Consider the following 27,366-nt stretch of genomic DNA (forward strand, 5'->3'; position numbering starts at 1 on the left):
CCAGGTTTTCCAGCCCAGCTCCCTCCCACCTTTAATTCCCAGGTTTTCCCAGCCCAGCTCCCTCCCACCTTTAATTCCCCAGGTTTTCCCAGCCCAGCTCCCTCCCACCTTTAATTCCCAGATTTTTCCCAGCCCAGCTCCCTCCCACCTTTCACATTCCCAGGTTTTCCAAACCCAGCTCTCTCCCACCTTTAATTCCCAGGTTTTCCCTCCCACCTTTCACATTCCCAGGTTTTCCAGCCCAGCTCCCTCCCACCTTTAACATTCCCAGGTTTTTCCCAGCCCTGCTCCCTCCCTGCCCCCCAAATTTACCCTCCTGTCCCTGTCCCTGCAGAGGATGCTCCTGGGGAGCCCGGGGGGGGGCTCAGCACCATCTCCAGCAGCAGGAGCCCCCTGCAGCCCCCCGAGGATGAGGATGGGGAGCCCTTCAGCACCTACTTCGACAGCAAGATCCCCATCCCCGAGGACGAGACGGTGAGAGGGGACAGGGACCCTGCTGGGGACAATGCTGGGGACCCTGCTGGGGACCCTGCTGGGACCCTGGCAGTGCCTCTGGGGTCTGGGGGTGTCAGCCCCACAATGAGGGGTCCCAGGGGGGGGTGGGTCCTGCTGGGAGCAGCCCCAGGGCAGGAAAGGCCTCGGGGGGCTCAGCTCCAGGAGACCCTGGGGAGGGGGAGGGGAGGGGGACTGCTGGCAGGGACACTGGGGACATGCCATGCCTGAGGGGACACTGGGGACAGCCCAAACCTATGGGGACAGCCATGCCTGAGGGGACATCCCATCCCTGTGGGGACAGCCCATCCCTGAGGGGACACTGGGGACATCCTATCCCAGTGGGGACACTGGGGACAGCCATCCCTGAGGGGACACTGGGGACATCCCAAACCTATGGGGACACTGGGGACATCCCAAACCTATGGGGACATGCCATGCCTGTGGGGACACTGGGGACAGCCCAACCCTGTGGGGACACTGGGGACAGCCCAAACCTATGGGGACACTGGGCACAGCCATCCCTGAGGGGACACTGGGGACAGCCATCCCTGAGGGGACACTGGGGACATGCCAACCCTGAGGGGACACTGGGGACATCTCATCCCTGTGGGGACACTGGGGACAACCATCCCTGTGGTGACACTGGGGACAGCCATCCCCTGAGGGGACACTGGGGACATCCCATCCCCTGAGGGGACACTGGGGACAGCCATCCCTGTGGGGACACTGGGGACAGCCCAAACCTATGGGGACAGCCAACCCTGTGGGGACTCTGGGGACAGCCCAAACCTATGGGGACAGCCATGCCTGAGGGGACACTGGGGACATGCCAACCCTGTGGGGACACTGGGGACAACCATCCCTGTGGGGACATTGGGGACAGCCAACCCTGAGGGGACACTGGGGACATCCCAACCCTATGGGGACAGCCAACCCTATGGGGACATCTCATCCCTGCGGGGACACTGGGGGTGTCCCATCACTGTGGGGACATTTGGGATGTCCCATCCCTATAGGAACCTTGGGGACATCCTGTCCCTGTGGGGACATTTGGGGTCTCCCATCCCAGTGGGGACACTGGGGACATCCCATCCCAGTGGGGACATTTGGGGACATCCATCCCTGTGGGGACAGTGGGGACAGCCATCCCAGTGGGGACATTTGGGGTCTCCCATCCCAGTGGGGACATTTGGGGTCTCCCCTCCCTGTGGGGACACTGGGGATGTCCCATGTGCATGGGAAAGGCTGTGGGGACATTTGGGCTCTCCCCTCCCTGTGGGGACCTTGGGGACATCCCCTCCCTGTGGGGACAGTGGGGACAGCCATCCCTGTGGGGACATTTGGGCTCTCCCATCCCAGTGGGGACATTTGGGGTCTCCCATCCCTGTGGGGACATTTGGGGTCTCCCCTCTCTGTGGGGACATTTGGGGTCTCCCCTCCCTGTGGGGACATTTGGGGTCTCCCCTCCCTGTGGGGACATTTGGGGTCTCCCCTCCCTGTGGGGACATTTGGGGTCTCCCATCCCTGTGGGGACATTTGGGGTCTCCCCTCTCTGTGGGGACATTGGGGTCTCCCCTCCCTGTGGGGACCCCGGGGGTGTCCCCCCTGTCCCCGGGCTCCCAGGCTGTCCTGGTGTCCCAGTTTGGGGGCACAGGGGGTGCTGGCGTGTCCCAGTTTGGGGTCAGGTCTGGGATTTCCTGGGGATTTCAGGAAATCCCAAAGAGCTGTGGGGAAACGGCTCTGAACAAAACCTGCTTTGGGTTTGGGTTTGGGTTTGGGTTTGGGTTTGGGTCATTTCCTGCTGGAAAATCCTGCCTCAGACCCCCTGAGTCACTGCCACGGGCACCAGTTCCCCTTCCAGTGCACTGGGAATGACTGGGAGGGGGAGGGGAGGGGGGGAGGGGAGGGGGGGAGGGGAGGATCCCCCCAGGTTTGGGGGATGGGAGCCCCGGTGTGTTAATTAATGATTGATCCGGGGGATTTGGGAGCCAGGGAGGGACCTGGGCCCTTTGTGTCCCTTATCAGGGACTGGGAGCTGAGGCTGGCCTCGTGACACTGTGACACTGTGACACTGTGACACTGTGACACTGTCCCCTCTGTCCCTCTGTTGGCCTCTGTCCCCCTCTCTCCCCCCCATCCCCCCTGTCCCCTCTGTCCCCATCTGTTCCCCCCCTGTCCCCCCTGCAGAGGGTGGGTTAAGGAATAATTTGGTGTCACAGCCCTGCAGTTTGGGATTAAGAAATAATTTGGTTCCACAGCCCTGCAGAGGATGGGATTGAGGAATAATTTGGTGTCACAGCCCTGCAGTTTGGGATTGATTAAGGAATAATTTGATTCCACAACCCTGCAGAGGATGGATTAAGGAATAATTTGGTGTCACAGCCTGCAGAGGATGGATTAAGGAATAATTTGGTTTCAGGGCCCTGCAGAGGATGAGGTTAATGAATAATTTGGTGTCACAGCCCTGCAGTTTGGGATTGATTAAGGAATAATTTGGTTCCACAACCCTGCAGAGGATGGATTAAGGAATAGTTTGGTGTCACAGCCCTGCAGTTTGGGATTAAGGAATAATTTAGCTTCAGGGCCCTGCAGTTTGGGATTAAGGAATAATTTGGTGTCACAGCCCTGCAGAGGATGGGATTAAGGAATAATTTGATTCCTCAGCCCTGCAGAGGATGGATTAAGGAATGATTTGGTGTCACAGCCCTGCAGTTTGGGGTGAAATTAAGGAATAATTTGGTTCCATAGCCCTGCAGGGGATGAGATTAAGGAATAATTTGGTTCCACAGCACAGCCCTGCAGTTTGGGATGAGATTAAGGAATGATTTAGTTTCAGGGCCCTGCAGGGGATGGATTAAGGAATAATTTGGTTTCAGGGCCCTGCAGGGGATGGGATTAAGGAATAATTTGGTGTCACAGCCCTGCAGTTTGGGATTGATTAAGGAATAATTTGGTTTCAGGGCCCTGCAGAGGATGAGGTTAAGGAGTATTTTGGTTCCACAACCCTGCAGAGGATGGGATTAAAGAATAATTTGATTCCACAGCCCTGCAGAGAAGGAGATTAAGGAATAATTTGGTTTCAGGGCCCTGCAGAGGATGGGATTAAGGATTAATTTGGTTTCCCAGCCCTGCAGAGGGTGAGATTAAGGAATAATTTGCTTTCACAGCCCTGCAGAGGATATTAAGGAATATTTTGGTGTCACAGCCCTGCAGAGGGTGAGGTTAAGGAATAATTTGGTTTGGATTAAGGAATAATTTGGTTTGGATTAAGGAATAATTTGCTTTCCCAGCCCTGCAGGTTGGGGTGGCTCAGGGAGCAGCTGAGCCCAGGCTGGGCTGTCTCAGGAGCCTCTCGTTGACAGAGTGACCAAACTCTCCTTTGTCCCCTTAAAAAGGAAATAAGCCCAGAAGTTTCTCTCCTCAATTAGCAAAAAAGACACCTCATAGGACCTGAGGGACTTCACCTCAAACTTAAGGATGGCCAGTTGGACAGGAGCCAAAAAGTCCCACCTGAGCAACTCACCAGAAAAAGAAGAGAACAAAGGAACTGATTGCTTTTGTGAGGTGTTTTACCAGGAGCAAGAACCTCTTGCACCTGGTTTGGGTTTTCCCTGTAAAGAGATTTGTTTTGCCTTTTATTAAAACTTTTCTGTTTCCAGCACTGCCACAGAAGCCATCCTGCTGATTTTATCCTTCTGAAGTAGCTAAACTGTCTTGAATGTGATATAAATCATCAAAATCTTATAAAACCTGGCTTAAGGAGACCCTTACATCAGTGGAGTTTGGGTTTTTTCTTTTGCCCCAACTCAGTTTTTCTATATGAAAAGCTTTGTTCTTTTGCCTTTTATTTAAGATTTTTTATTTCCAACACCACCACTGCTGATTTTATCCATCTGAAGTAGCTGAGCTGTCTCAAATGTGTATAAATCTCCAAAAGCTTACAAGACCTAGCTTGAAGAGACCCTTCTATCAGTGGAGTTTGGGTTTTTCCCTCTTGCCCCAACTCAGTTTTCCTCTATAAGGAGCTTTCTTATTTTGCCTTTTATTTAATTTTTTTTATTTCCAACACCACCACTGCTGATTTTATCTATCTGAGGTGGCTGAGCTATCTCAAATATGATACAAATCTCCAAAATCTTACAAGACCTGGCTCAAAGAGACCCTTACAGCAGTGGAGTTTGGGTTTTTCCCTCTTGCCCCAACTCAGTTTTTCTCTATAAAAACCTTTGTTATTTCACCTTTTATTTAAGATATTTTATTTCCAACACCACCACTGCTGATTTTATCCATCTGAAGTAGCTAAACTGTCTTGAATGTGATATAAATCTCCAAAATCTTATAAAACCTGGCTCAAAGAGCCCCTTACATCAGTGGAGTTTGGTTTTTTCCCTCTTGCCCCAACTCAATTTTTCTCTATAAAGAGCTTTGTTATTTTGCCTTTTATTTAAAATATTTTATTCTAACACAGCCACAGAAGCCATCCTGCTGATTTTATGCCATCTGAGGTCGCTGAGCTATCTCAAATATGATACAAATCTCCAAAATCTTACAAGACCTGGCTCAAAGAAACCCTTCTATCAGTGCAGTTTGGGTTTTTCCCCTCTTGCCCCAACTCACTTTTCCTCTATAAAAACCTTTGTTATTTCACCTTTTATTAAAACTTTTTCATTTCTAACCTGGCCACAGAAGCCATCCTGCTGATTTTATCCATCTGAAGTAGCTAAACTGTCTTGAATGTGATATAAATCATCAAAATCTTATAAAACCTGGCTCAAAGAGCTCCTTCTATCAGTGGAGTTTGGTTTTTCCCCTCTTGCCCCAACTCAGTTTTCCTCTATAAGGAGCTTTCTTATTTCACCTTTTATTTAAGATATTTTATTTCCAACACCACCACTGCTGATTTTATCCCATCTGAAGTAGCTAAACTGTCTTGAATATGATATAAATCATCAAAATCTTACAAGATCTAGCTTGAAGAGCCCCTTACAGCAGTAGAGTTTGGTTTTTTCCCTCTTGCCCTAACTCAGTTTTTCTCTATGAAGAGTATTGTTATTTTGCCTTTTATTTAAGATTTTTTATTTCCAACACCACCACTGCTGATTTTATCCATCTGAAGTAGCTGAGCTGTCTCAAATGTGTATAAATCTCCAAAATCTTACAAGATCTAGCTTGAAGAGTCCCTTACATCAGTGGAGTTTTTTTTTTTCCCTCTTGCCCTCAGTTTTTCTCTATAAAGAGCTTTGTTATTTCACCTTTTATTTAAGATTTTTTATTCCCAGCACCACCACTGCTGATTTTATCCATCTGAGGTCGCTGAGCTATCTCAAATATGATACAAATCTCCAAAATCTTACAAGACCTGGCTCAAAGAAACCCTTCTATCAGTGCAGTTTGGGTTTTCCCCTCTTGCCCCAACTCAATTTTTCTCTATGAAAAGCTTTCTTATTTTGCCTTTTATTTAATATTTTTTATTTCCAACACCATCACTGCTGATTTTATCCATCTGAAGTAGCTAAACTGTCTTGAATATGATATAAATCACCAAAATCTTACAAGATCTAGCTCAAAGAGACCCTTCTATCAGTGGAGTTTGGTTTTCCCCCCTTGCCCCAACTCAAGTTTTCTCTAGAAAGAGCTTTGTTATTTCACCTTTTATTTAAGATTTTTTTATTTCCAGCACCATCACTGCTGATTTTATCCATCTGAGGTGGCTGAGCTATCTCAAATGTGTATAAATCTCAAAAATCTTACAAGATCTACCTTGGAGAGCCCCTTACAGCAGTGGAGTTTGGTTTTTCCCCCTCTTGCCCCAACTCACTTTTCCTCTATAAAAACCTTTGCTATTTCACCTTTTATTTAAGATATTTTATTTCCAACACCACCACTGCTGATTTTATCCTTCTGAAGTAGCTAAACTGTCTTGAATGTGATATAAATCATCAAAATCTTATAAAACCTGGTTCAAAGAGCTCCTTCTATCAGTGCAGTTTGGTTTTTCCCCCTCTTGCCCCAACTCACTTTTCCTCTATAAAAACCTTTGCTATTTCACCTTTTATTTAATATTTTTTATTTCCAACACCACCACTGCTGCTTTCATCCCATCTGAGCTCACCTGGGTGCCAAATAAACCCCCAGGAGTGTCTCAGACCTCTCGGGGAGGCCCCTCTGGGGTGCCAGCGAGGTAATTAACCCGTTAATTAATGAGTTAATTATGTCCCCCCTGCAGCACTCCTGCTTCAGCTTCCGCAAGCTGTGGGCGTTCACGGGCCCGGGGTTCCTGATGAGCATCGCCTACCTGGACCCCGGCAACATCGAGTCCGACCTGCAGTCGGGGGCCGTGGCCGGCTTCAAGGTGCGCCCCGGTGTCACCTGGGGTCACACGGGGGGCTGGCAGTGCCTGGGGGGGGGGACAGTGCTGGGGTGGGGGACAGTGGGGTGTCCTATGGGGATCTCCCATCCCTGGGGCTGGGGGACACTGGGGGTGTCCCATTGGGGTGTTCCATTTGGGATCTCCTATCCCTGGGGCTGGGGGGACACTGGGGATGTCCCCATTGGGGGTGTCCCATGGGGGTGTTCCATGGGGGTGTCCTATGGGGGGTGTCCCATTTGGGATGTCCCATCCCTGGGGGTGGGGGACACTGGGGGTGTCCCCATGGGGGTGTCCCATTTGGGATGTTCCATCCCTGTGGCTGTGGGGACATTTGGGATGTCCCATTGGGGATGTTCCATTGGGGATGTTCCATTGGGGGGTGTCCCATTGGGGATGTTCCATTTGGGACGTTCCATGGGAGGTGTCCCATTGGGGGTGTCCCATCCCTGGGGCTCTGGGGACACTGGGGATGTCCCATTGGGGGGGTGTCCCATTGGGGGGGTGTCCCATTGGGGGGGTGTCCCATGGGGGGTGTCCCATGGGGGATGTCCCCTCCCTGGGGCTGGGGGACACTGGGGGTGTCCCATTGGGGGTGTTCCATTGGGGGGTGTCCCATTTGGGATGTCCCATCCCTGTGGCTGTGGGGATATTTGGGATGTCCCATTTGGGATGTTCCATTTGGGATGTTCCATTTGGGATGTCACCTCCCTGTGGCTGTGGGGACATTGGGGATGTCCCATTGGGGGTGTCCCATTGGGGGTGTCCCATGGGAGGTGTCCCATTTGGGATGTTCCATGGGGGGTGTCCCATGGGGGGTGTTCCATTTGGGATGTTCCATTGGGGGTGTTCCATTTGGGATGTTCCATTTGGGATGTTCTATTTGGGATGTCCCATCCCTGTGGCTGTGGGGACATTTGGGATGTCCCATGGGGGGTGTTCCATTGGGGGTGTCCCATTTGGGATGTTCCATCCCTGTGGCTGTGGGGACATTTGGGATGTCCCATTGGGGATCTCCCATTGGGGGTGTCCCATTTGGGGTGTCCCATTGGGGATGTCCCATCCCTGTGGCTGTGGGGACACTGGGGATGTCCTATCCCTTTGGGGACATTGGGGATGTTGCATTTGGGATGTCCCATTTGGGGTGTTCTACTCCTGTGGCTTTGGGGACACTGGGGATGTTCCATTTGGGATGTTCCATTTGGGATGTTCCATTTGGGATGTTCTATTTGGGATGTCACCTCCCTGTGGCTGTGGGGACATTGGGGATGTCCCATTTGGGATGTCCCATTTGGGATGTTCCATTTGGGATGTCACCTCCCTGTGGCTGTGGGGACATTGGGGATGTCCCATTGGGGATCTCCCATTGGGGGTGTCCCATGGGGGTGTCCCATTGGGGATGTGCCCTCCCTGTGGCTGTGGGGACACTGGGGGTGTCCTATCCCTTTGGGGACATTGGGGTGTCCCATGGGGGGTGTCCTATTTGGGGTGTCCCATTTGGGGTGTCCCATCCCTGTGGGGACATTTGGGGTGTCCCATTTGGGGTGTCCCATCCCTGTGGGGACATTTGGGGTCTCCCATTTGGGGTGTCCCATTTGGGGTGTCCCGTTTGGGGTGTCCCATCCCTGTGGGGACATTTGGGGTCTCCCATTTGGGGTCTCCCATTTGGGGTGTCCCATCCCTGTGGGGACATTTGGGGTGTCCCGTTTGGGGTGTCCTATCCCTGTGTCTCTGGGGACATTGGGGCTGTCCCAGAGAGGAGGGCAGCAGGGTCCTGGCCTGGTGTCCCTTTGTGTCCCCCCCACGCCACCTCTGGTGTCAGAACTCCCCCAAATCCTCAACCCTGGGGTTTGGGGGGACCTGGGGCTGCCGTGTGCCCCCACCCACCGGTGTCCCCCGTGTCCCCTGTGTGTCCCCAGCTGCTGTGGGTGCTGCTGCTGGCCACCATCATCGGGCTGCTGCTGCAGAGGCTGGCGGCCAGGCTGGGCGTGGTGACAGGGCTGCACCTGGCCGAGGTGTGCCACCGCCAGTACCACAAGGTGTGTGTGGGGACAGGGGGGACACTGCTCTGGGAGGGGGGGGGACACTGCCCCAGTGCTCAGGGTAGGTGGGATGGGTGGGTGACACTGCCCTGAACCCTCAGGGTGGGTGGGTGACACTCCCCCAAGTCATTGTAGGTGCTGGGGTGGGTGGGTGACACTGCCCCAGTGCTCAGGGTGGGCTGGGCTGGGTGGGTGACACTGTCCTGGGTCCTCAGGGTGGGTGGGTGACACTGCCCTGAACCCTCTGGGTGGGTGGGTGACACTGCCCCAGTGCTCAGGGTGGGCTGGGCTGGGTGGGTGACACTGTCCTGGGTCCTCAGGGTGGGTGGGTGACACTCCCCCAGGTCATTGTGGGTGCTGGGGTGGGTGGGTGACACTGCCCCAGTGCTCAGGGTGGGTGGGTGACACTGCCCCAGGTGCTCAGAGTGGGCTGGGCTGGGTGGGTGACACTGTCCTAGGTCCTCAGGGTGGGTGGGTGACACTGCCCTGAACCCTCAGGGTGGGTGGGTGACACTCCCCCAGGTCATTGTGGGTGCTGGGGTGGGTGGGTGACACTGTCCTAGGTCCTCTAGGTGGGTGGGTGACACTGCCCCAGGTGCTCAGAGTGGGCTGGGCTGGGTAGGTGACACTGTCCTGGATCCTCAGGGTGGGTGGGTGACACTGCCCCAGTGCTCAGGGTGGGTGGGGGACACTGCCCCAGGTCTTTAGGGGGGCTGGGCTGGGCTGGGTAGGTGACAGTGCCCTAGGTCCTTGGGGTGGCTGGGATGGGTGGGTGACACTGCCCCAGGTGCTCAGGAGGGGTGGGTGACACTGCCCCAGTGCTCAGGGTGGGTGGGTGACACTGCCCTAGGTCATCAAGGTGTGTAGGGGACACTGCCCCAGCTCCTCAGGGTGGGTGGGATGGGTGGGTGACACTGTCCTGGGTCCTCAGGGTGGGTGGGTGACACTGTCCCAGGTGCTCAGGGTAGGTCACTCTGCCCCAGGTGCTCAGGGTGGGTGGGTGACACTGCCCCAGTGCTCAGGGTGGGTGGGTGACACTCTCCCAGGTCCTTAGGAGGGGTGGGTGACACTGCCCCAGTGCTCAGGGTGGGTGGGTGACACTGCCCCAGGTGCTCAGGTGGGTGCCACCCCTGTGTGTGGGGACATTTTGGATGCCATCCCTGTATCTGGGGGCATGTGGTTGGGGACATTTGAGAATGTCCCATCCCTGTGTCTGGGGACATTTGGGAATGTCCCATCCCTGTGTGTGGGGACATTGGGGAATGTCCCATCCCTGTCTCTGGGGACAATTGGGGATGTCCCATCTCTGTGTCTGGGGACATTGTGGTGCCACCCTTGGGTCTGGGGACATTTGGGAATGTCCCATCTCTGTGTCTGGGGACATTTGGGAATGTGCCATCCCTGTCCCTGGGGTCACTGTGGTGCCCCCCCTGTCTCTGGGGACATTGGGGCTGTCCCATCCCTGTCCCTGGGGACATTTGGGAATGTCCCATCTCTGCCTCTGGGGACATTGTGGTGCCACCCCTGTGTGTGGGGACATTTTGGATGCCACCCCTGTCCCTGGGGACATTGGGGCTGTCCCACCCCTGTCCCTGGGGTCACTGTGTTGTCCCCCGTGCCCGTGGCTGTCCCCGTGCTGGCACTGTGGCCCTGCCCTGCCCTGGAATGTGTCCCCACGCTGCCTCCCACACGTCCCTGTCCCAGCTGGGCTGGCCCTGCCACTGCCCCAGGGCTGGGCTGGCACCTCCAGAGCCGCCCTGAGTGTCCCCAACCCGGGCCAGGGCTGTCCCCCCGCTCCTGCCCGCGGGGACACCACGGGATGACGTTTGTCCCTGGCTTTCTCCTGTCTTTGGGGTTTTTTTCCTAGTTTTTCCCGGTTTTTTTCCCATTTTTTTCCCATTTTTTTCCTGTTTTTTCCCGGTTTTTTTCCTGGTTTTTTCCTGGTTTTTTTCTCCCCCCCCCGGTTTTTCCTGGGTTTTTTCCTGGTTTTTTTCCCCCCGGTATTTCCTGATTTCCCCCCTGTTTTTTCCCTGTTTTTTCCTGTTTTTTTCCCATTTTTTCCAACTTTTTTCTGGTTTTTCCCTGATTTTCCCTTTTTCCCCCATTTTCCCCAGGTGCTCAGGGTGATCCTGTGGCTGATGGTGGAGCTGGCCATCACTGATATTTTTTCCCATTTTTTACCCATTTTTTCCCTGTTTTTCCCCATTTTCCCAGGTTCCCAGGATCATCCTGTGGCTGATGGTGGAGCTGGCCATCACTGATTTTCCCCATTTTTTCCCCATTTTTTCCCCATTTTTCCCCATTTTTTTTCCCCATTTTTTTCCCCATTTTTTCCCCATTTTTTCCCCATTTTTTCCCATTTTTCCCCATTTTTTCCCCATTTTTTCCCCATTTTTTCCCCTTTTTTCCCCATTTTTCCCCATTTTCCCAGGTTCCAAGGATCATCCTGTGGCTGATGGTGGAGCTGGCCATCACTGATGATTTTTCCCGTTTTTCCCTGTTTTATCCCCATTTCCCAGGTTCCCAGGGTGATCCTGTGGCTGATGGTGGAGCTGGCCATCACTGATTTTCCCCGTTTTATCCCATTTTATCCCATTTTTTCCCATTTTATCCCATTTTTCCCATTTTTTCCCCATTTTCCAGGTTCCCAGGATCATCCTGTGGCTGATGGTGGAGCTGGCCATCACTGATTTTCCCCGTTTTATCCCGTTTTATCCCATTTTATCCCATTTTTCCCATTTTTTCCCCATTTCCCAGGTGCCCAGGATCATCCTGTGGCTGATGGTGGAGCTGGCCATCACTGATATTTTTTCCCATTTTTTTCCCATTTTTTTCCCATTTTTTTCCCATTTTTTTCCCATTTTTTTCCCATTTTTTTCCCATTTTTTTCCCATTTTTCCCCATTTCCCAGGTGCCCAGGATCATCCTGTGGCTGATGGTGGAGCTGGCCATCACTGATTTTTCCCATTTTATCCCATTTTATCCCATTTTATCCCATTTTTTCCCATTTTATCCCATTTTTCCCATTTTTTCCCCATTTTCCAGGTTCCCAGGATCATCCTGTGGCTGATGGTGGAGCTGGCCATCACTGATTTTCCCCGTTTTATCCCGTTTTATCCCATTTTATCCCATTTTTTCCCCATTTCCCAGGTGCCCAGGATCATCCTGTGGCTGATGGTGGAGCTGGCCATCACTGATATTTTTTCCCATTTTTTCCCATTTTTTTCCCATTTTTTTCCCATTTTTTCCCATTTTTTTCCCATTTTTTTCCCATTTTTTTCCCATTTTTTTCCCATTTTTTTCCCATTTTTTCCCATTTTTCTCCCATTTTTTTCCCATTTTTTCCCATTTTTTCCCATTTTTTTTCCCATTTTTTTCCCATTTTTTTCCCATTTTTTTTCCCATTTTTTCCATTTTTTCCCCATTTTTCCCCATTTCCCAGGTTCCCAGGGTGATCCTGTGGCTGATGGTGGAGCTGGCCATCACTGATTTTTCCCATTTTATCCCATTTTATCCCATTTTTTCCCATTTTATCCCATTTTCCCATTTTTTCCCCATTTTCCAGGTTCCCAGGATCATCCTGTGGCTGATGGTGGAGCTGGCCATCACTGATTTTCCCCGTTTTATCCCGTTTTATCCCATTTTATCCCGTTTTTCCCATTTTTTCCCCATTTTTCCCAGGTTCCCAGGATCATCCTGTGGCTGATGGTGGAGCTGGCCATCACTGATTTTCCCCGTTTTATCCCGTTTTATCCCGTTTTATCCCATTTTATCCCGTTTTATCCCATTTTATCCCATTTTATCCCATTTTTTCCCCATTTTTCCAGGTTCCCAGGATCATCCTGTGGCTGATGGTGGAGCTGGCCATCATCGGCTCGGACATGCAGGAGGTGATCGGCTCGGCCATCGCCATCAACCTGCTCTCGGTGGGCAGGTGGGTGAGGGGGGCAACAAGGGCACTCTCACACCTTTCCTTTTCCTTTCCTTTTCCTTTCCTTTCCTTTCCTTTCCTTTCCTTTCCTTTCCTTTCCTTTCCTTTCCTTTCCTTTCCTTTCCTTTCCTTTCCTTTCCTTTCCTTTCCTTTCCTTTCCTTTCCTTTCCTTTCCTTTCCTTTCCTTGAAATTTCCTTGAAATTTCCTTGAAATTTCCTTGAAATTTCCTTGAAATTTCCTTGAAATTTCCTTTCCTTGAAATTTCCTTGAAATTTCCTTGAAATTTCCTTGAAATTTCCTTTCCTTGAAATTTCCTTTCCTTTCCTTGAAATTTCCTTTCCTTTCCTTGAAATTTCCTTTCCTTGAAATTTCCTTTCCTTGAAATTTCCTTTCCTTGAAATTTCCTTGAAATTTCCTTTCCTTTCCTTTCCTTTCCTTTCCTTTCCTTTCCTTTCCTTTCCTTTCCTTTCCTTTCCTTTCCTTTCCTTTCCTTTCCTTTCCTTTCCTTTCCTTTCCCAAAGATCAATCCCAGACCCTCGGTAGCCCCAGAACCGTTTTCTGTGGGAATTCAGCCCAATTTCAGTTTTATTGGGACACCCAGGGCAGATCCCACGGGAGCCCCCAGCCCTGGGGCTGCACCCCAAAACAGCCCCAGGAGAGGGGTCGGGGTCTGGGTGGGATCAGGGACATGAGGAGCCCCCAGCCCGGCAGCTGCACCCCAAAACAGCCCCAGGAGAGGGAGGGGGCTCTGGGGGGGCTCAGGGGCCATGAGGAGCCCCCAGCCCGGCAGCTGCACCCCAAAACAGCCCCAGGAGAGGGGATGGGGCTCTGGGGGGGATCAGGGGCTTCAAGGAGCCCCCAGCCCTGGGGCTGCCCCCCAAAACAGCCCCAGGAGAGGGGTCGGGGTCTGGGTGGGCTTGGGGGCCATGAGGAGCCCCCAGCCCTGGGGCTGCACCCCAAAACAGCCCCAGGAGAGGGGAGGGGGCTCAGGGTGGGCTTGGGGGCCATGAGGAGCCCCCAGTCCTGGAGCTACACCCCAAAACAGCCCCAGAAGAGGGGAGGGGGCTCTGGGGGGGATCAGGGACATGAGGAACCCCCAGCCCCAGAGCTGCCCCCCAAAACAGCCCCAGGAGAGGGTAGGGGGCTCTGGGGGGGCTCTGGGGGGGCTCAGGGACATGAGGAGCCCCCAGCCCTGGGGCTACACCCCAAAACAGCCCCAGGAGAGGGGAGGGGGCTCTGGGGGGGATCAGGGACATGAGGAACCCCCAGCCCCGGAGCTGCACCCCAAAACAGCCCCAGGAGAGGGGAGGGGGCTCTGGGGGGGCTCAGGGGACATCAGGAGCCCGCAGCCTGGCAGCTGCACCCCAAAACAGCCCCAGGAGAGGGGAGGGGGCTCTGGGGGGCTCTGACCCCGCTGTGCCCCACAGGATCCCGCTCTGGGGTGGAGTGCTCATCACCATCGCCGACACCTTCGTCTTCCTCTTCCTCGACAAATACGGTGAGTTCTGCTGGGGGAGGGGTTGGGGATTGGGATTGGGGTGGGATTGGGGTGGGATTGGGATTGGGATGGGATTGGGGATTGGAATTGGAATTGGAATTGGGATTGGGGTTGGGATGGGATTGGGATTCAGGTTGGGGTTTGGATGGGATTGGGATTGGGATGGGATTGGGATTGGGGTTGGATTGGGATGGGATTGGGATTGGGATGGGATTGGGATGGGATTGGGGTTGGGGTTGGGATTGGGATGGGATTGGGGTTGGGATAGGATTGGGGTTGAGATGGTATTGGGATTGGGGATTGGAGTTGGGGTTGAGGTTTGGATGGGATTGGGATTGGGGTTGGATCAGGATGGGATTGGGATTGGAATTGGGGATTGGGATGGAATTTGGGTTGGGATTGGGATGGGATTGGGGTTTGGATGGGATTGGGGTTTGGATGGGATTGGGGTGGGATTGGGATGGGGGTTGGGTTTGGGATGGGATTGGGGTTGGGATTGTGCTCTTCTCACTTGGTGACCAAGGGACTTCTCCTTGCAGGCCTGAGGAAGCTCGAGGCGTTTTTTGGGCTCCTCATCACCATCATGGCCCTGACCTTTGGATATGAGGTACCCCCGAGGGGCTGCAGGCCAGGGTGGGGCTGGGGAGGGGCTGGGGGAGGGCTGAGGGGGCTGGGGAGGGGCTGGGGAAGGGCTGAGGGGGCTGGGGAAGGGCTGGGGAAGGGCTGAGGGGGCTGGGGAAGGGCTGAGGGGGCTGGGGAGGGGCTGAGGGGGCTGGGGAGGGGCTGAGCCTGGAGCAGAGGAGGCTCAGGGGGTCCCTGTGGCTGCCCACAGCAGGAGGGGACAGCCAGGCGGGGTCAGGCTCCGCTCCCAGGGGACAGGATGGAACAGAAATTCTCCCAGGGCAGGTTGGGGTTGGAGTTTAGGGAGAATTCCCTGATTTCCTTCATGGAAAAGCTGCTCAGGGCAAGGGTGGAGTCCCCACAGTGCCCAACAGGAGGGGAGACAGCCAGGTGTCCCTGACCCCAAAACTGCCTGTCCCTGACCCCAAAGCTGCCTGTTTCCCTCTCCCTGACCCCCGATGCCGTTTCCCCGTTTCCTATTGTCTCACCCCCAATCCTGTTTCCCCGTTTCCCCGTTTCCCCTTGTCTGACCCCCAATCCCGGTTTTCCATTCCCTGACCCCCAATCCCGTTTCCCCGTTTCCCGCTGTCTGACCCCCAATCCCATTTCCCTATTCCCTGTTTCCCCTTGTCTCACCCAAATCCCCGTTTCTCCGTTTCCCCTTGTCTCACCCCCAATCCCGTTTCCCCGTTTCCCTGTTTCCCTCTCCCTGACCCCGAAGCTGCCTGTTTCCCATTCCCTGACCCCCAATCCCCGTTTCCCCATTTCCCATTGTCTCACCCCCAATCCCGTTTCCCTATTTCCCCGTTTCCCTTGTCTCACCCCAATCCCATTTCCCCGTTTCCCCTTGTCTCACCCCCAATCCCTGTTTCCCTGTTTCCCCATTTCTCCTTGTCTGACCCCCAATCCCGTTTCCCTGTTTCCCTGTCCCTGCCCCCCAAGCTGCCTGTTTGTTTCCCCTTGTCTCACCCCCAATCCCATTTCCCGTTGTCTCACTCCCAATCCCGTTTCCCTTTTTCCCTTGTCTCACCCCCAATCCTGTTTCCCCGTTTCCCCTTCTCTCACCCCCAATCCCATTTCCCTGTTTCCCATTCCCTGACCCCCAATCCCCATTTCCCCATTTCCCGTTGTCTCACCCCCAATCCCGGTTTCCCGTTTCCCTGTTTCCCCTTGTCTCACCCCCAATCCCTGTTTCCCTGTTTCCCTGTTCCTGACCCCCAATCCCGTTTCCCATTTCCCCTTGTCTGACCCCAATCCCGTTTCCCGTTTCCCCTTGTTTCCCCTGTCTCACCCCAATCCCGTTTCCCGTTTCCCTTGTCTGACCCCAATCCCGTTTCCCTTTTTCCCTTTTCTCACCCCCAGTCCCATTTCCCGTTTCCCCGTTTCCCTTGTCTCACCCCCAATCCCGTTTCCCTTTTTCCCTTGTCTGACCCCCAGTCCCATTTCCCCGTTTCCCCTTGTCTCACCCCCAATCCCGTTTCCCCGTTTCCCCTGTCTCACCCCAATCCCGTTTCCTGTTGTCTGACCCCAATCCCGGTTTCCCCATTTCCCTTGTCTCACCCCCAATCCCATTTCCCGTTGTCTCACCTCAATCCCGTTTTCCCGTTTCCCCATTTCCCCTGTCTCACCCCAATCCCGTTTCCCTTTTTCCCTTGTCTCACCCCCAATCCCATTTCCCTGTCCCTGACCCCAATCCCGTTTCCCGTTTCCCCTTGTATCCCGGTTTCCGTTTCCCCTGTCTCACCCCAATCCCGTTTCCCGTTTCCCTTGTCTGACCCCAATCCCGTTTCCCTTTTTCCCTTTTCTCACCCCCAATCCCGTTTCCCGTTTCCTCGTTTCCCTTGTCTCACCCCCAATCCCGTTTCCCCATTTCCCCTGTCTCACCCCCAATCCCGTTTCCCTGTTTCCCTTGTCTCACCCCCAATCCTGTTTCCCCTTGTCTCACCCCCAATCCCGTTTCCCCATTTCCCCTGTCTCACCCCCAATCCCGTTTCCCTGTTTCCCTTGTCTCACCCCCAATCCCGTTTCCCCTTGTCTCACCCCCAATCCCGTTTCCCTGTTTCCCATTCCCTGACCCCCAATCCCAGTTTCCCTGTTCCCCCTTGTCTCACCCCCAATCCCGTTTCCCCGTTTCCCTGTTTCCCTCTCCCTAACCCCGAAGCTGCCTGTTTCCCATTCCCTGACCCCCAGTCCCATTTCCCTGTTTCCCGTTGTCTCACCCCCAATCCCCATTTCCCCATTTCCCCTTGTCTCACCCCCAATCCCATTTCCCCGTTTCCCGTTGTCTCACCCCAATCCCGTTTCCCTGTTTCCTGTTGTCTCACCCCCAATCCCATTTCCCCATTTCCCTGTCTGACCCCAATCCTGTTTCCCGGTTTCCCATTGTCTGACCCCAATCCCGTTTCCCGTTTCCCCTTGTATCCCGGTTTCCGTTTCCCCTGTCTCACCCCAATCCCGTTTCCCGTTTCCCTTGTCTGACCCCAATCCCGTTTCCCTTTTTCCCTTTTCTCACCCCCAATCCCGTTTCCCGTTTCCTCGTTTCCCTTGTCTCACCCCCAATCCCGTTTCCCCATTTCCCCTGTCTCACCCCCAATCCCGTTTCCCTGTTTCCCTGTTTCCCTTGTCTCACCCCCAATCCCGTTTCCCCTTGTCTCACCCCAATCCCCGTTTCCCTGTTTCCTGTTGTCTCACCCCCAATCCCATTTCCCATTTCCCCTTGTCTCACCCCAATCCCGTTTCCTGTTTCCCTGTTTCCCGTTGTCTGACCCCAATCCTGTTTCCCTGTCCCTGACCCCCAATCCCATTTTTCCATTTCCCCTTGTCTCACTTCCAATCCTGTTTCCCTTTTTCCCTTGTCTCACCCCCAATCCCATTTCCCTGTCCCTGACCCCGAATCCAATTTCCCCATTTCCCCTTGTCTCACTCCCAATCCCGGTTTCCCGTTTCCCGTTGTCTCACCCCAATCCTGTTTCCCTGACCCCCAATCCCCGTTTCCCGTTGTCTGACCCCAATCCCGTTTCCCTTTTTCCCTTTTCTCACCCCGAATCCCATTTCCCCTTGTCTGACCCCCAATCCCGGTTTCCCGTTTCCCTGACCCCCAATCCCGTTTCCCTGACCCCCAATCCCCGTTTCCCGTTGTCTCACCCCCAATCCCATTTCCCCTTGTCTGACCCCCAATCCCTGTTTCCTGTTGTCTGACCCCCAATCCCGTTTCCCGTTGTCTCACCCCCAATCCCGTTTCCCTGACCCCCAATCCCTGTTTCCTGTTGTCTGACCCCAATCCCATTTCCCCTTGTCTGACCCCCAATCCCCGTTTCCCGTTGTCTCACCCCAATCCTGTTTCCCTGACCCCCAATCCCATTTCCCGTTGTCTGACCCCAATCCCGTTTCCCTGACCCCCAATCCCCATTTCCCGTTGTCTGACCCCCAATCTCGTTTCCCTGTCCCTGACCCCCAATCCCCGTTTCCCCTTGTCTGACCCCCAATCCCATTTCCCATTGTCTGACCCCCAATCCCATTTCCCTGTCCCTGACCCCCAATCCCGTTTCCCTGACCCCCAATCCCCATTTCCCGTCGTCTGACCCCCAATCCCGTTTCCCTGTCCCTGACCCCCAATCCCCGTTTCCCGTCGCCTGACCCCAATCCCGTTTCCCGTTTCCCTGTCCGCAGTACGTGACGGTGAAGCCCAACCAGCAGAAGCTGCTGCAGGGTCTGTTCATCCCCTACTGCCAGGACTGCGGCACGCCGCAGCTGGAGCAGGCCGTGGGCATCGTGGGCGCCGTCATCATGCCCCACAACATGTACCTGCACTCTGCCCTGGTCAAGGTGAGGCGCCGGGGGCACCTGGGCTGCAAACACCCCCGAGGGGCCGTGTCCTGGTTTGGGAAGGAGACAGGAGCCCCCCCTGAAATGGAGAATGCAAACCCTCCCCACCCCTCCGAATTGCTGTGAATTTTAAATAAGGGGCTCTCAGGTAAAAAACATGTGAGCAGGAAATAACAGTTCTTTAATAGGGAAGGGAAAAAATATAAAATTATAAAATACAACAATGCAATACAGTAAAACAACACTGTCAGAGTCAGAACACGACCTGACACCCTGTGGGTCAGGGTGTTGGTAGCAGTCCAGTTGGAAAAGGGGCTGCAGTGCTCCTGGAGTGTCAGGAGTGGTTCTGTTGGAGCAGGGGGGTCCTGTAGGAAAGGGGTGAATTCTTCCTCTGCAGATCCAACTGGGAGCTACTGGGAGTGAGCTGGGAACTACTGGGAGTGAGCTGGGAGCTACTGGGAGTGAGCTGGGAGAGTCAGACCTCAACCTGACACCCTGTGGGTCAGGGTGTTGGTAGCAGTCCGGTTGGAAAAGGGGCTGCAGTGCTCCTGGAGTGTCAGGTGTGGTTCTGTTGGAGCAGGGGAGTCCTATAGGAAAGAGGTGAATTCTTCCTCCACAGATCCAACTGGGAGCTACTGGGAGTGAGCTGGGAGCTACTGGGAGTGAGCTGGGAGAGTCAGACCTCAACCTGACACCCTGTGGGTCAGGGTGTTGGTAGCAGTCCGGTTGGAAAAGGGGCTGCAGTGCTCCTGGAGTGTCAGGTGTGGTTCTGTTGGAGCAGGGGAGTCCTATAGGAAAGAGGTGAATTCTTCCTCCACAGATCCAACTGGGAGCTACTGGGAGTGAGCTGGGAGCTACTGGGAGTGAGCTGGGAGAGTCAGACCTCAACGTGACACCCTGTGGGTCAGGGTGTTGGCAGCAGTCCTGTTGGAAAAGGGGCTGCAGTGCTCCTGGAGTGTCAGGCGTGGTTCTGTTGGAAATGGGGAGTCCTGTAGGAAAGGGGTGTAGTCTTCCTCCACAGATGCAACTGGGAGCTACTGGGAGTGAGCTGGGAGAGTCAGAACACGACCTGACACGCTGTGGGTCAGGGTGTTGGTCACAGTCCAGTTGGAAAAGGGGCTGCAGTCCTCCTGGAGTGTCAGGCGTGGTTCTGTTGGAACAGGGGAGTCCTGTAGGAAAGGGGGGTCTTCTTCTTCTGCAGATCCAACTGGGAGCTACTGGGAGTGAGCTGGGAATGAGCTGGGAGAGTCAGAACTCAACCTGACACCCTGTGGGTCGGGGTGTTGGTGCAAGTCCAGTTGGAAAAGGGGCTGCAGTCCTCCTGGAGTGTCAGGCGTGGTTCTGTTGGAGCAGGGCAGTCCTGTAGGAAAGGGGGGTCTTCTTCCTCTGCAGATCCAACTGGGAGCTACTGGGAGTGAGCTGGGAGAGTCAGAACACGACCTGACACCCTGTGGGTCAGGGTGTTGGTAGCAGTCCAGTTGGAAAAGGGGCTGCAGTCCTCCTGGGGTGTCAGGCGTGGTTCTGTTGGAGCAGGGGAGTCTGTAAGAAAGGGGTGAATTCTTCCTCCGCAGATCCAACTGGGAGCTACTGGGAGTGAGCTGGGAGAGTCAGAACTCAACCTGACACCCTGTGGGTCAGGGTGTTGGTAGCAGTCCAGTTGGAAAAGGACTGCAGTCCTCCTGGAGTGTCAGGCATGGTTCTGTTGGAAATGGGGGGTCCTGTAGGAAAGGGGTGAATTCTTCCTCCACAGATGCAACTGGGAGCTACTGGGAGTGAGCTGGGAGAGTCAGACCTCAACCTGACACCCTGTGGGTCAGGGTGTTGGCAGCAGTCCAGTGGGAAAAGGGGCTGCAGTCCTCCTGGAATGTCAGTGTGGTTCTGCTGGAAATGGGGAGTCCTGTAGGAAAGGGGGGTCTTCTTCCTCCGCAGATCCAACTGGGAGCTACTGGGAGTGAGCTGGGAGCTACTGGGAGTGAGCTGGGAGTGAGCTGGGAGAGTCAGAACACGACCTGACACCCTGTGGGTCAGGGTGTTGGTCACAGTCCAGTTGGAAAAGGGGCTGCAGTCCTCCTGGAGTGTCAGGAGTGGTTCTGTTGGAGCAGGGCAGTCCTGTAGGAAAGGGGTGGATTCTTCCTCCACAGATGCAACTGGGAGCTACTGGGAGTGAGCTGGGAACTACTGGGAGTGAGCTGGGAGAGTCAGAACACGACCTGACACCCTGTGGGTCAGGGTGTTGGCAGCAGTCCGGTTGGAAAAGGGGCTGCAGTCCTCCTGGAGTGTCAGGCGTGGTTCTGTTGGAGCAGGGCAGTCCTGTAGGAAAGGGGTGAATTCCTCCTCCGCAGATCCGTGGAATTAAAGCAGCTGCTGTTCCTCTGGGGAGTCCAGTAGAGAAAAGCTGTGTCTGTGTCAGAATCTCCAGATTATATCTGTGTAGGAATGCTTGGCTCCTCCCTCTGGGCGGAGCATCTCACAATGGGATGCTATAGTTCTTATCAGTCATGGGGTGACATTCAATAGCCCCTTATCAGCAGATGTCCCCTGCTGATTATGATCACTCAGGGAGAGAGATAAGGAGCATTGCCCACCTGGCACCAGACACTGCCATACAGATGGTGATAGAATAAATCTTGCCTTGAAATCTGGAACACACCTGGGGTGTCTGGGTTTGGACGGCCAGGTGTGGGCTGAGGGAGGCAGGAGCATCCCCTGAAATGGAAAATGTAAATTATCTCCTCCTGAATTGCTGTAATTTTGAAATTAAGGGGCTCTCAGGCAAAGATTTGGGAGCAGGAAGAACAGTTCTGCATTAGGGAAGAAAATAAAAATAGAGTGGAGTAGAATGGAATGGAATGGAATGGAATGGAATGGAATGGAATGGAATAGAATAGAATAGAATAGAATAGAATAGAATAGAATAGAATAGAATAGAATAGAATAGAATAGAATGGAATGGAATGGAATGGAATGGAATGGAATGGAATGGAATGGAATGGAATGGAATGGAATGGAATGGAATAGAATGGAATGGAATTGAATTGGAATGGAATTGAATTGGAATGGAATTGAATTGGAATGGAATTGAATTGGAATAGGATAGAAGTAGAATAGAGTGGAATAGAATAGGAGTAAAATAAAATAAAATAAAATAAAATAAAATAAAATAAAATAAAATAAAATAAAATAAAATAAAATAAAATAAACAATGCAGGGGTACAAACCAACCCTGGCAGAGTCAGAGCAGCCCTGTCCCCCTGTGGGTCAGGGTGGGGGCACAGCCCCATCCCAGGGGGGCTCAGCCCTCCTGCAGTGCCAGCTGTGGCTCTGCTGCAGCAGGATCCTGCACAAGGGGGGAGTTTTCCTCTGCAGCTCCAGGGGGCTGGAGATGGGCCTGGAATTCCTCTGGGAATGCAGGGCAGGAGAAAGCTGCTCCTCTGGGAATGCAGGGGGCAAAGGCTGCTGGGGTGTCCCAAACCTCAGATTGTATCCAGGCAGGAATGTTTGAAATCCCAGATTGTATCCAGGCAGGAATGTGTGAAATCTCAGATTGTATCCAGGTGGGAATGTTTGAAATCTCAGATTGTATCCAGGTAGGAATGTGTGAAATCTCAGATTGTATCCAGGCAGGAATGTTTGAAATCTCAGATTCTATCCAGGTAGGAATGTTTGAAATCTCAGATTGTATCCAGGCAGGAATGTTTGAAATCTCAGATTGTATCCAGGCAGGAATGTTTGAAATCTCAGATTCTATCCAGGTAGGAATGTTTGAAATCTCAGATTCTATCCAGGTAGGAATGTTTGAAATCTCAGATTGTATCCAGGCAGGAATGTTTGAAATCTCAGATTGTATCCAGGCAGGAATGTTTGAAATCTCAGATTGTATCCAGGTAGGAATGTTTGGCTCCTTCCATTTCCCTGTGGGATGATGGAATTTTATCAGCCATGCAGGGACACTCACTGGCCCATGAACAGAAGGTAATTAATAATTAATGGCCCATTAATAGAAGAGATCTCCTGGAGGGAGGATTGATTTGAGGAAGAGGTAAAGAAAACTGCCCAAAGAACAGAAGGTATCTGCCCAATTAACAGAAGGTACCTGCCTAATTAACAGAAGGTATCTGCCTAATTAACGGAGCTTGTGAGGCCTGGCTCAAGGAGACCCTTACAGCAGTGGAGTTACTTTTTTCCCTCCTGCACCTGGCTCAGTTTTTCTCTATAAAGAGCTTTGTTATTTCACCTTTTATTAAAACTTTTCATTTCCAACACTGCCACAGAAGCCATCCTGCTGATTTTATCCATCTGAGGTGGCTGAGTGTGAAACAGATCTCCAGGAGCTTATGAGGCCTGGCTCAAGGAGCCCCTTACATCAGTGAAGTTTGGTTTTTCCCCTCTTGCCCCAACTCAGTTTTTCTCTATAAAGAGTTTTGTTATTTTTCCTTTTATTAAACTTTTCTGTTTCCAACACTGCCACAGAAGCCACCCTGCTGATTTTATCCATCTGAGGTGGCTAAACTATCTTGGGTGTGATATAAATAATCAAAATCTTATAAGATCTAGCTTGAAGAGCCCCTTACATCAGTGGAGTTTGGGTTTTCCCCCCTCTTGCCCAAACTCAGTTTTTCTCTATAAAGAGCTTTGTTATTTTGCCTTTTATTTAAAATTTTTTATTTCCAACACCACCACTGCTGCTTTCATCCCTCTGAGGTGGCTGAGCCATCCTGGGTGTGCAGCAGATCCCCCAGAGCTGCTGAGGCCTGGCTGGAGGGGACCCCGAGCTCACTGTCCCCAATGTCCCCCCCGTGTCCCCCCTGTGTTCCCCCATGTTCCCCCCCGTGTCCCCTCCGTGTCCCCCCCCAATGTCCCCTCCGTGTCCCCCCGTGTCCCCTCCGTGTCCCCCCGTGTCCCCTCAATGTCCCCCCCGTGTTCCCCCCCGTGTTCCCCCCCGTGTCCCCCCATGTCCCCCCGGTGTCCCCCATGTCCCCCCCATGTTTCCCCCGTGTTCCCCCCCGTGTTCCCCCCCGTGTTCCCCCCCGTGTTCCCCCCCGTGTTCCCCCCCGTGTCCCCCCGTGTCCCCCCATGTCCCCCCGTGTCCCCCCCCGTGTCCCCCCGTGTCCCCCCCATGTCCCCCCGTGTTCCCCCCCGTGTCCCCCCCCGTGTCCCCCCGTGTCCCCCCCATGTCCCCCCGTGTTCCCCCCCGTGTTCCCCCCCGTGTTCCCCCCCGTGTCCCCCCGTGTTCCCCCCCGTGTTCCCCCCCGTGTTCCCCCCCGTGTTCCCCCCCGTGTTCCCCCCCGTGTTCCCCCCCGTGTCCCCCCCCGTGTCCCCCCCGTGTCCCCCCGTGTCCCCCCGTGTCCCCCCCGTGTCCCCCCCGTGTCCCCACTGTGTCACTCCGTGTTCCCCCATGTTCCCCACCGTGTTCCCCCATGTTCCCCCCCGTGTCCCCCCCATGTCCCCCAATGTCCCCCAATGTCCCCCCCGTGTCCCCTCAATGTCCCCCCGTGTCCCCCCGTGTCCCCTCAATGTCCCCCCCGTGTTCCCCCCCGTGTCCCCCACCGTGTCCCCCACCGTGTCCCCACCGTCCCCCCCCCGTGTCCCCCCCGTGTCCCCCCCCGTGTCCCCCCCCCGTATCCCCCTCCTGTCCCCCCCATGTCCCCCCCCCCGTGTCCCCCCATGTCCCTCCCGTGTCCCCAATGTCCCCCCCGTCCCCCACCGTGTCCCCCCGTGTCCCCCCCCATGTTCCCCCCCGTGTCCCCCCATGTCCCCCAATGTCCCCCAATGTCCCCTCCAATGTCCCCCCGTGTCCCCAATGTCCCCCAATGTCCCCCCGTGTCCCCCAATGTCCCCAATGTCCCCCGTGTCCCCAGTCCCGGCAGGTGAACCGTGCTGACAAGAGGGAGGTCAGGGAGGCCAACAAGTATTTCTTCATCGAGTCCTGCGTGGCGCTCTTCGTCTCCTTCATCATCAACATCTTCGTGGTGACCGTCTTCGCCGAGGCCTTCTTCGACAAGACCAACGCCAACGTGGTGCGTGCCGCTGGGACGGACTGGGAGGGACTGGGATGGAACTGGGAGGGACTAGAATGGACTGGGATGGAACTGGGGTGGACTGGGACGGACTGGGATGGACTGGGACGGACTAGGAGCTGCAAGGGATGGACTGGTGTGGACTGGGAGGGACTGGGAGCTGCAAGGGATGGACTGGTGTGGACTGGGAGGGACTGGGAGCTGCAAGGGACGGACTGGGACGGACTGGGACGGACTGGGATGGACTGGGATGGACTGGGAGCTGCAAGGGATGGACTGGGACGGACTGGGACGGACTGGGACGGACTGGGATGGACTGGGACGGACTAGGAGCTGCAAGGGATGGACTGGTGTGGACTGGGAGGGACTGGGAGCTGCAAGGGATGGACTGGTGTGGACTGGGAGGGACTGGGAGCTGCAAGGGACGGACTGGGACGGACTGGGATGGACTGGGAGCTGCAAGGGATGGACTGGGACGGACTGGGACGGACTGAGATGGACTGGGACGGACTGGGAGCTGCAAGGGATGGACTGGTGTGGACTGGGAGGCACTGGGAGCTGCAAGGGATGGACTGGTGTGGACTGGGATGGACTGGGACGGACTGGGAGGCACTGGGAAGGACTGGGAGGGACTGGGAGCTGCAAGGGATGGACTGGGATGGAACTGGGATGGACTGGGATGGATTGGGAGGCACTGGGATGGATGGGGAGGGACTGGGAGGGACTGGGATGGATTAGGAGCTGCAAGGGATGGACTGGGAGGGACTGGGATGGAACTGGGATGGACTGGGAGCTGCAAGGGATGGACTGGGAGGAACTGGGAGCTGCAAGGGATGGACTGGTGTGGACTGGAACATACTGGGACAGACTGGCAGGGACTGGGAGGGACTGGGGTGGACTGGGAGGGACTGGGATGGGACTGGGAGGGACTGGGAGGGACTGGGAGGGACTGGGAGCTGCAAGGGATGGACTGGGAGGAACTGGGAGCTGCAAGACATGGACTGGCATGGACTGGGACGGAGTGGGATGGACTGAGAGCTGGAAGGGATGGACTGGGAGGGACTGGGATGGACTGGGACGGACTGGGAGGGACTGGGAGCTGCAAGGGATGGACTGGTGTGGACTGGTGTGGACTGGGATGGACTGGGATGGATTGGGATAGATTGGGATGGACTGGGACGGACTGGGAGGCACTGGGAGGGACTGGGAGGGACTGGGACAGACTGGGAGGGACTGGGAGCTGCAAGGGATGGCCTGGTGTGGACTGGGATGGATGGGGAGGGACTGGGACGGACTGGGAGGGACTGGGATGGACTGGGACGGACTGGGACGGACTGGGATGGAACTGGGATGGATTGGGAGGGACTGGGAGGGACTAGAATGGACTGGGAGGGACTGGGACAGACTGGGAGCTGCAAGGGATGGACTGGGAGGAACTGGGAGCTGCAAGGGATGGACTGGTGTGGACTGGAACATACTGGGACAGACTGGCTGGGACTGGGAGGGACTGGGGTGGACTGGGAGGGACTGGGATGGGACTGGGAGGGACTGGGAGCTGCAAGGGATGGACTGGGAGGAACTGGGAGCTGCAAGGCATGGACTGGCATGGACTGGGACGGAGTGGGATGGACTGAGAGCTGGAAGGGATGGACTGGGAGGGACTGGGATGGACTGGGACGGACTGGGAGGGACTGGGAGCTGCAAGGGATGGACTGGTGTGGACTGGGATGGACTGGGATAGATTGGGATGGACTGGGACGGACTGGGAGGGACTGGGAGCTGCAAGGGATGGACTGGGAGGGACTGGGAGCTGCAAGGGATGGACTGGGATGGAACTGGGGTGGACTGGGATGGATTGGGAGGGACTGGGATGGACTGGGACGGACTGAGACGGACTGGGAGCTGCAAGGGATGGACTGGTGTGGACTGGTGTGGACTGGGAGGGACTGGGAGCTGCAAGGGATGGACTGGAATGGAACTGGGGTGGACTGGGATGGATTGGGAGCTGCAAGGGATGGACTGGGACAAACTGGGATGGGCTGGCATGAACTGGCATGGACTGGGACAGACTGGGATGGACTGAGACGGACTGGGAGCTGCAAGGGATGGACTGGGATGGACTGGCAGGGACTGGGAGCTGCAGTGGGATGGAAGAGCTGCTTGGGCCTGGGGGGATCCCCCTCCCTGGGGGGTTCAGCGGCTCTGTGGTGGTGGCACTTGGGGACGTGTGCTGGGGTCACTGCAGGATCAGAGGGTTTCCCAGGGTTTCCTGAGGTTTCCCAGGGTTTCCCAGGGTGTCCCAGGGTGTCCCAGGGTGTCCCTGTCCCTCAGTGCCACCCTCTGTGCCCTGCAGAGCCAGGTCTGTGCCAACTCCAGCAGCCCCCACGCCTCCATCTTCCCCAACACCAGCGACGCCCTGGAGGTGGACATCTACAAGGGGGTGAGTGTCCCTGTGGGGACAGCTTGGGGACAGCCCCGGGGGCCTGCCTGCTGTCCCCTGGAGGGCACAGTGACCCTGCCTGCTGTCCCCTGGGGGCACAGTGACCCTGGGACCCTGCCTGCTGTCCCC

At 54.9% G+C, this 27,366-nt stretch overlaps 1 protein-coding gene across 1 annotated transcript in view; it reads left to right on the forward strand.

The window, feature by feature from the left end:
* The first annotated feature begins 341 nt into the window (after positions 1–341).
* SLC11A2 (solute carrier family 11 member 2) overlaps positions 342–27,366 on the forward strand; it is a 47,787-nt gene continuing 20,762 nt past the window's right edge. Inside the window, exons 1-9 of the mRNA XM_084223649.1 lie at positions 342–474; positions 6,722–6,847; positions 8,782–8,901; positions 12,732–12,838; positions 14,264–14,334; positions 14,874–14,941; positions 18,625–18,780; positions 24,639–24,797; positions 27,151–27,237. Of these exons, the coding sequence (XP_084079775.1) occupies positions 6,776–6,847; positions 8,782–8,901; positions 12,732–12,838; positions 14,264–14,334; positions 14,874–14,941; positions 18,625–18,780; positions 24,639–24,797; positions 27,151–27,237 (840 nt within the window). The 5' untranslated portion in view covers positions 342–474; positions 6,722–6,775. The remainder of the gene's footprint in view (positions 475–6,721; positions 6,848–8,781; positions 8,902–12,731; positions 12,839–14,263; positions 14,335–14,873; positions 14,942–18,624; positions 18,781–24,638; positions 24,798–27,150; positions 27,238–27,366) is intronic.

This window comes from Fringilla coelebs, assembly GCF_963513975.1.
Source record: "Fringilla coelebs genome assembly, chromosome: 30".
NCBI lineage: Eukaryota > Metazoa > Chordata > Aves > Passeriformes > Fringillidae > Fringilla > Fringilla coelebs.